This window comes from Egretta garzetta, unplaced genomic scaffold (genome assembly GCF_000687185.1).
Source record: "Egretta garzetta isolate BGI_Z169 unplaced genomic scaffold, ASM68718v1 scaffold200, whole genome shotgun sequence".
Classification (NCBI taxonomy): Eukaryota; Metazoa; Chordata; class Aves; order Pelecaniformes; family Ardeidae; genus Egretta; species Egretta garzetta.
In genome coordinates this window covers 635,383-644,534 of record NW_009258379.1, presented here as the reverse complement: position 1 = coordinate 644,534, position 9,152 = coordinate 635,383, and the positions used below count along the sequence as shown (strand labels likewise).

Here is a 9,152-nt window from a genome sequence, read left to right as displayed (position 1 = left end):
CGTTCGAGAAACCATGTGTGAGCCGCCTGCCCTGGCTCACATGTCCCGTTAGCAGTCAGCCCCGGCGGTCGGGGCACCTACCAGCAAAGCTCTGCCCTTTCATCATGGTGGGTTTTTTTTTTTTTTTTCCCCCACTTTTAGGAAATGTCAGAAGAGAAGCAAAGATTACTCCAGAAGAGGAAGATGCTTGCAGAAAAACTAAAAGAAGAAGTTATTAATAAGCGGTAACTTTAAGAAGCTCATGGCAGAACCCAGGAGCATAAGTATGTTTTTAGAATTAATTATACCGATAATCAAATGGATTTGTTTTCCAATACTACACTTAGTTTTATAGGACTTTCAGACAAGCAACTCAGTACTTTATATATAAAAATATTTAAAATTACACCAATAGACACTAAAACTGCTTGTTTTCCAGAATGCTGGCAACTCACTGCAGCACAGGGGCACTGCTGGCCTCAGCCACCTGGTGTCAGGTAGAGCAAAAGCAGGTATTGAGATCGGCTGAAATAATTCCTATGTGAACAGTTCTGAACGAGTTAGGAATTTTAACTTTTTTATTCTTAAAATTACAGACCTTTGTTCCTCTTAGGAGAATATTATAAGCAAATTGCTATTTGGCAGCCATGCAATCTAATAAAGTCTTGATTTCACAAGGAAGCGCAGCTATGTCCATCTCACTTCTGAGAAATGGATAATGCAGCTTGAAGTCGAGACATTCACCTCTGGATCAGTTTTACATACTTTTGGGGCAGTTTACCAGCCCTTAGGTTCAATTTTGCTAGGCCTGTCAGGGGCAATTCAGATTCAATGTAGAAATCTTTTCGAATCTCCTGGATGGGTTTGGCTTGCACAGACTTAAAATGACGCAGGGAGGAGCAGCTGCCCTTCGCAGGACGTCATTACGTAGCTGACCGCAACACCACCTCGCACTACAAGAAAACAGCCCAGCCAATTCAAGTTTCATGTAACTTTTTATTAAAATAGCATTTATAACTGATACACGTTGGCAAATGTTCTGTTCTTTTCCAAAAAGAGCGGTAGTGGAAGGACGCCAGGCACGGGAACGCGGTTGCCCGCAGGCAGCACCCACCAGGTCAGACGGGGAAACGGCGTCTTGGGGGTGATGGCCCCAGACACAAACCAGTTAAAAAGTGTGCTGCATGTTGCCTTCTACAGGGATTTTTTTTTTTTTTAAACGGGACATCTAATGCCACTTTACAGAGTCTTTTTCTAATAACTATAAAAATTCATGACATTCGTTGTTTGCTGTAAAAAAAAAACCCCCAAACCCCCTCACATTGGTCTGACTATTTTTCAAGCTCCTGATGGTACTTCAGGAAAGAGCTGGGGTGGTGGGGAGCAGAGCAAGAGCTAACGCGCTGCAGGTGGAGACCCTCGGAGAACGTGTGCTGGGCAGCTGTTAAAGCGAATCAGGACAACTCTGGCCCCCAGAGCAGGCGACGCAATGTTTCAGCCTCGGGTTAGTAAAGGCACATACCGCGTAACTCGGTGGCTCCGTGGTGGGTATCGTGCTGGAGGAAGTTAATCACGGTTACCGACGGAGAGAAAAAGACTCCTCGGGAAGAAAACCAGACGATGGTCAGCAGGAGAGCGAGCACACGGCGATGAGGCTGCAGCTACGCTTCGCCAGCGGGCGCTTCCTTGGATCCTCTGCGTTGGGAGCTGAGAGGGCGTTTGAGAGGGAAAAACGAGAAGTCCCGGTCGTGGCTGCCCGGAGCCCACGAAGGGCAACACTGCCGGCCACAGGAACCGTGCTCCGTCAGGATGCTTGTGCCTGGCTTATGCCTCGGGAAGAACTCGCCTGTTCCCTTTGGGATTTCATGTGGTGGTATGGAGTGACCTTTAAAACTGCACGGATAACTAATCTTCAAAAAAAAAAAATAAAAATAAAAATTCTAAAATGGCCACATTTTAAATTCCGGGTTAACTTACCGTGTACAACAAACCAAACCAAAGCAGTAATTATGGAATTACAGGGTCACATTTTAATTCCTGAATTTTACAGTTCAGCATTAATATCACCACATGTATACAAATGGTGTAAAACAAGTACAGTGGTATTTTTAATACAAAATAAACTTCTGTTTTATGGAAAAAACTATACTTCATATCTACACAGACAGCCCATCTTTTTCCAAACAATAGCTAAAATTAAAATTAACTACAAAAATCTCCAAAACAGAGAAACTGCTTCAGTTTAAACTATTCCAGGAGAAATGGACCCATAACACATATTACAAGAGTGATCTATGTGGTGGATTGCAGCTGGTTTCGTAGTTTAACATTTCCGAGACATTAATTGCCGTCGGGAAATTTCCTCTCACTTCATCATGATCTCAGATCACGTATGGGCAAACGAACATTAAAATATTTACAGTTCACTTGCTGCTCTTGAAAAATAAAACCTGGACTGTTTGCCTCTGTCAACTCGCCATCAACTCACCCCTTCTTTTCTCGCAGTTTGCTTACCTACCACGTGGAATGTGCTTTCATTTTTTTTTTTTTTTTTTTTTTTTTTTAAAAGCAGCTTTTGCATTACACCCAGGTTCCGGTGCTGCTTGTTGGGCCTGCCTCACAGATCCGTGTTCCGTTAGTAACAATTCCCTCTTGGTCCAAAGTGACTTTGGTGTTAAACCGCCGCTAAATTCATCACTATGAAAAAAACCTGTTAGTGTTTCTTATTACCGCCTCGACGACGCACATGGGGGAAATGGCTCGCTGCTGCGGGAAGAGGCAGCTCGCTGGACCCCACGGGAAGCCATTCCAATTCGGCACCCGCCACAGCGTGAAGCCGCCAGCTTTTCGGGTGCGCCGTGTACAGCGCCACGCGGACACAAGCAGCTCCCGGAGACATTTGGGAAGCGAGCATTCCTTGGCATAGATATTACTGGATGTCGAATCAAAAAAAAAAAAAAGAAAAAACCAAACCCCCAAACAAGCAAAACCATCCGGTTTGAATCCAGCTTCCATTTTCTCCTCTTGAAAAGCACAAATGAAAACTTTGAAACTCTTTTAAACAACTCAACATGCACTGTAACTGCGGCGTCCCTCCCTCCAACCGCGAGAAACGCCATTTACATGGTAAGAAATGGTCCCCAAATCTGGATTGTTCTTATGCAGACAGAGTGAGTTCTCCCTTAACATTTTTTAAAAAGAGGCATCGCTAAAGGAACACAACTGACAGCACCAGTACAAAATTAAGATTACTGGGTTCAAAATTTAAGCTTGAATTTTTGTTTTGTTTTGTTTTTTTTCCTAGTTCTGTTAAACACTGGGGAAACCCTGCAATATTTTTAAAAAAGTGTTTACCATACCTTTCCCTCCCCCTGCCCTCCCGACACCTGAGACTTTCCTTGCTGAGAAGCCATCATCCAGGTTCTGTGAATACTAACCCACCTTTTTTTTTTTTTTTTTTTTTTTTAAATTTTTACATTTTTTGACAGCCTGAATGGCAGACTTCTTACTTACTAGAAAGATATTAAGTTCCTTGGAAGCTTTGTGTTTACAGAACTAACCCTTTCTAGCTGACACACCGAGTTTCTTTTGCTACTCCTTGTATTATCTTCTATACCCATGGGAGAAAGCTTTCTGAATCGGATTCTTTTTAGCTCTTAAAACAGTTGCAGCATTTGAAACCCCATAATAAAAAGTTTTTATTCCAAAGTTTTGGTTTCATTTATGAACCCAGGCGAGGTCTTTTCCTTGGAGATGTCTCCTCCTCTTCATCATCATCTTCATCATCAGGATAATCCACTAGGCCAACTAGACTTCCCTGCCAATTGAAAAAAAAAAAAGAAGAAAAGAAAATCTCACGTTGAAAAAAATCCCCAGGAAGGTGCAATTTTAGTACCTAACCCCCAGCCAACCTGCGCGGGGGACACAAGCCCGCAGGCTCCTTGGTGATGCCTTTTTCATTCAAAGATCCGTTTGTCTTGAGAATGTTTTTGAACCTCAAGGCTTAAAAAAAGTACTGGAACTTCCTTGCTCCTCTGCATCTGGCCTCAAAATTATTTAAAAAAAAAAAAAAAAAAAAAAAAAAATCACGTTTGAGGCTCCCAAGCGGACAGACGCACCACCCAAGGCGTACGCGGCCCACCCGTTTTGCTGGTAGGGCGTGGGTGTGCGCAGTGACTTTTCTGCAGCCTCTCGGGAGCTTGCAGGCTAAAGATTAAAAGACCGCACAGCCGCCTCAGACACGACGAGGTATCGCGCGCTGTCTGCCATCTGCTCAGCAGCTCTCACCAGTTCCCTCTCGGGGGGGCACTAACATAATTCAGAAAAAACCCGATCTCCTTCCGAGCATCACACACACCCAGCAGCAACTGGGCAGCTAAAGCTGAGCAGCGGGCGCAGTTACATTAGGCAGAAGATGCAAGATCAAACGGTGCCCACCAGATTACCAACAGAATCCAGTCCCACCTCATACTTCCTCAAAGCTCCCCCCAGACTAGTAAGGGTTTAACTAGACAGGGCTTTGGATGCATTTATCCATAAATCAGATACCCTGCCTCGAGGCTCGTGCTAACCTTACCACATTAAACCAGTAAAGTCTCACAACACCGCTCCGCTGCCCTACGCGAGGCCAGCAGCTTTGATACAAGTTCTCCCACCTTCGTGGCCGTCACCGCCGTGGTCAGGGTTGCGTTCTTTGAGGAGGAGCCGTTGGAGCTTGCTGGTGACGTCTGAGCTGCCACGGATTTACTGTTTGCACCGTTTGCACCATTGGCTGCGCTGGCTGAGTGGGAAAAAGTGAATTTGAATCCCCCAGCTGAAGTCCTTTTTGGAAGATTCTCTTTGTCTTCACTCTCCTTAGCTGAGGGACAAACATTTTCATACTTAAGCATCAGCCTTACACCACGGAGTACAGTCCACATCACAGCATAATCACAGGGCAAAACCCACCTTTTTTTTTTTTTTTTTTAAAAAAAAAAAAATAATTCAGTTTCGATCAACTGCTCACCTACTGACCTCACCCGAAGCACGCCAGCATTCACACTGGGAACTGCACAGACGCTGCGGACACGGGGACGTTGCTCACTCAGCGCGCACACGTACAAATAAAGTTTGGCTTCTGAATGTCATTTAAACTCGATGCGGGCTCGGAGCAATTTAACCCGCTATTTGAATCCTAACCTAACTTGCAACGAAGGGTTAGGGATTCGTGCCTTAATTAAACAGAATGCCCTTACTCCCGCTAACGATGCAGAGCACAAGCAACTGGTTTGTTTATGTGACATTGCACATATCCACCACAGAACGCTTCCAGCACCAACAAGCTAAAACGGAGTAAATACCTTTTTTAGTTTCCATAAATTTTTCATAGCTATCTGGAAAATCGTCCTCCTGTTTCGACTTCTCAACCGGAGGCACAACAGCTTCACCTTCTTCCTCTTCGTCTTCATTGAACCACATTTCTTCATCCTCCTCTAAGGCTCTTGCATCTCTGCGAAATCTATTGCTACGCAGTATAGACGGAACGCTGCAGGAGACACACGACCACCATTCAAGTTTCACACTCAGCCAGGGATCAGAAACGGCTTCTGAGGCTTTCAAGTGAATTTGGAGCGCTGCAGAAGGCAGTCCAGCTCTGTCCCCGGTTCTACCGCCCACCTAAGCTTCACCAAAACCCCAGCTGACAACAGGGCAGACCGAATCCTAACTGCATGACGGGGTAAGATTCTGCTCTTCGTAAGCTGAGTTTTTTCTGCACGTGACATTTAAGGGACTGACAAACGACCCGTACTACAACAGGCCACAAGGAAAGTCAGATGGGGCTTTACTCTTAACTGAAGACGTTTTTAATCAAGAACGAAACCCAACCCCAATCCCAGCCTTCGGCTTTGTCTAGCCCCTAGGATACAAGAACCCCAACCCGCAGGAAGAAGAGAATACGCAATGGCATTCAATAAAAGTCTCAGAATACATAAACCGGGTCGTACCTGTTCAGTTTCTGGTTTTGTCGGTCTTTTTCTTGCTCATATTTTGTCTTCAGTCCCTTGAATGTCTGAACATATTCGATAGATTCAAGTGCATTGTAAAAGTTTTCAACTATATGTGCAATAAGGGACTTAATATCTTCCTGCGTAAGAACAAAACGGGGTTTCAGCCTCAAATATTAGCAGAGGTTCAGAAAGCTTTAGAGTTTAGTTTTAAAAGTAACTGATGCATTGCCCAGAGCCAAAGCACTACTGTAGAGAACAAACGTGACGTAATCAGGTTTTTCCTTAATAAGAAAGCTGAAATCTAGAAATTATTATTACATTTCCCATCTAAATGGACGATATACTCAGCACCGTCCCGACTCTGTTTGTGATAGTTGGATTAAACCATGATGCTTGCTATCCAGGATTACGCCTTCTTGAGAAAAAACAGGCGCCCAGCTGCGCCCTGCCCTCCCCGCGGGTTCTGGCTCTCCCCAGCCCTCGGTAGCTGCAGCAGCAGGCGTGGGATGAGGCACCTCCTGGCCAGTCCCCCTCTAACGAGTCTCACCGTATCAGGCGACTCTTCACTGTCATACCGCGCTGGCCAAAGCCACCTTTTCTTGCTGGAGAAGACGACAGCTATGATATCCTACGACTAAAAACTGCCCTCCATTTTCGCAGAGCACAAAGACTCCCCGAGAAGGCTCCCACACGTCAAGGCGTTCGCAGCGAGTAGCTCAGGAGCTGCTGCAAGTCCTTGTTTTCTACCCCAGCAATACAACAAACCGGGCGCTCCGGCTTGTCCTGCCTGTCCTGGCCACGCACACGTTGTTCCCGCAGACGCTGCTGGGGGAAAAGCTACGGATTCAAAGCGGATGGTGTCTGAGAAAGCACGCGCATAGGCTTTTAAAGGACAATGATCATTCGAATTTATAGTCAAATCAGTCTCATTTATACCTGATAGTACCTAGATTTACTCACATAAAACATATTTCATTTAATTCCTCGCTTCGAGGCTTAGTCCGGGAACACTCAACCTCTTAAAAAGAATCCCATCTACAGGATACGATCCTTTAGCACAGACTTTACGTAAACAGAGCCTACACGTTCTCTCTGAAGGGCCGATCACGTGAAAGAGCACGAAGCAGCCTACTGGCTCCTTTCTGTTTGGATATTTATCTGTGGGATTTCTAGTTTGCGATTTGAAGTCGTAATACGCTATTTCAAGGGAAAGATTTGCATTTTGTATTTCTCCCCGAGATGCCAGCTACGCGTAAGAGCTGAAGAAGCCGCTTAACTTACCACTCTGATGAATTCAAACAGCTCAATCACAGCAGAGTTGAGCAGGTTGTACCTAGTTCCATTATCCAACAGGGCATTTATAACTGGTTCAAACAGATTTCCCTTGGTGATATAACGGTTATAAAATTCATCTTTTAGGCCAATTATCCTCCTCATAAAGCGAAGAGCACCTATATGAAGAAAGAAATTCAAGAATTTGGTAGCTACGTGCCAGGGCTCCAATCTGCTTCTCTTGGAAGGAACTGAAAAAACCCTGATGCTACCGAGGGGCAGATGGCGCCCGCAAACCGAGAGCATTAAAAAGCACTTTCTGGAAGTTCAGAAGGAACATTTTGCTGACAAGTAAACCTTTCTTTCCTTCTTTGGCTTTCCTGGGTATCTGAATGTGATCAGGGTCCATTAATTTCTTTTTGAAATACAACAGCAATAAACTTCAGCACATGTGAATTTGCATTATTATTAGCTCATTCCTGTGCTGCTCTGTCCCAGAACCAGCCCCTATTTTAAATAAATTTAATATTTTAAATTTAAACCAGCCCCTATCTTTAAATACCACAGTTCACAAAATTTCCTTCACTCTCCATAAGGAGCACTAGATTAATGACATTATTAAGAAATGAAAAGATTTAAAATATTTCCATTTAAATGAGATAAAAGACCTGAACACAAGCGATCCTTAAAGACTTGAAAGGATCATTGCGGACTTCCAAAGAAAACAATTCTCCTCCCACCACAAACTGCATTGGTCTACATGAACAGACATCTGCTACCTTTTTTCCAAGATTACTTAACAGCTAGTCAGTAATAAACAGGAAGTTAACATGGATTTTGAGTTTAAATACACGCTTTTACTCCTACATGTTCCACCCAGTACAAACAAAGCCTTGAGGGAAACCACAACAGCTCCATACTCACACAAGGCCAGAAACGTGTGTTTCGAGTTCATCAAGACCAGTACTCTTCTTAGCAGATCTTTGTTCATAATGTAATTCTTGATGTGATACGTGTGGTGTTCCACACAAAAAGTAAGCAGCTCCAAAATTAAGGCAAGCAGTTGCGCCGTTTGATAATTATCTACAGGAAAAAAAAAAAAAAAAAAAAAAAAGTCATGCACCAAATCATCACCAAGCTCGGTTACCGTTACAGCTCCTGACGTGTCCTTAGCGGCACGCTGGATTGCTTTAAGAAGCAGGACGTTGGGTCAGGACAAAACAACTTAGCAAATTTGGCTTTTTTTTTTTCCCCCGCCCCCCCAGTCACAAAGATCCCCCTGAACTGGCAGTGTGACTTCTTCCAGGGTCAGCAAGTTACTGGTTGCGGCAATCCAGCTTAATGGTAGGTAGTTAAAAAAGAAGGCGGCCAGTCAGACCTGTATTCACGGGCACCTCATTAGCAATGTCTTTTCATAATGCTCAAAAAAAGAAACCCCGCATGGATAAAAATCCAAACTGTAAAAGCTCAGCGACGTCTCTCTCGTACATATTCCACTAGCAATGATTTAAACTTTCAGTAGCAAGCTTGACTATGGGCGGGGGGGGAAAGTGAAACTCAGTAACTCAAAAAGCAGATGAGTATGTTCCTTCAGCTTCCCGGCATCTCAAATGAAGCAAAGCACCTACATCGATTGCAATAAAAAAAATATTTAAAAAAGTAAAATACGGACCTATCTAACGTCAAACAAAAAAAGACCAAACCAACACAGCCAGCATACAAGGCAAGTTGCAAAACTCAAGGTCAATGAAAACTTACCAGGACAAATTGTATTACTCTTAGTGGACCCAACTACTGCATCTGATAAATAGAAAATAAAAACAAAGATCAGAGAAAGGCTTTCAAAGCACTGTAAATATTTAAAAGATGGGGATAAACAATTCCACCAGCTGTTCCAAGTTCTCCTCAAATCCA

General features: G+C 44.0%; 2 protein-coding genes across 2 annotated transcripts in view; one reads left to right on the top strand and one right to left on the bottom strand.

Moving 5' to 3' along the window:
* The window catches only part of CFAP36 (cilia and flagella associated protein 36), a gene marked incomplete at its 5' end in the record, with an annotated part of 13,272 nt that extends 13,044 nt beyond the window's left edge, over positions 1–228 (top strand). Inside the window, one exon of the mRNA XM_009640774.1 lies at positions 142–228. Coding sequence (XP_009639069.1) covers positions 142–228 — 87 coding nt within the window. The remainder of the gene's footprint in view (positions 1–141) is intronic.
* A 2,288-nt stretch (positions 229–2,516) lies between these two features.
* PPP4R3B (protein phosphatase 4 regulatory subunit 3B) overlaps positions 2,517–9,152 on the bottom strand; it is a gene marked incomplete at its 5' end in the record, with an annotated part of 33,269 nt that continues 26,633 nt past the window's right edge. The window contains 7 exons of the mRNA XM_035896305.1: positions 2,517–3,796; positions 4,635–4,837; positions 5,319–5,503; positions 5,964–6,103; positions 7,248–7,417; positions 8,163–8,321; positions 8,997–9,038. Coding sequence (XP_035752198.1) covers positions 3,701–3,796; positions 4,635–4,837; positions 5,319–5,503; positions 5,964–6,103; positions 7,248–7,417; positions 8,163–8,321; positions 8,997–9,038 — 995 coding nt within the window. The remainder of the gene's footprint in view (positions 3,797–4,634; positions 4,838–5,318; positions 5,504–5,963; positions 6,104–7,247; positions 7,418–8,162; positions 8,322–8,996; positions 9,039–9,152) is intronic.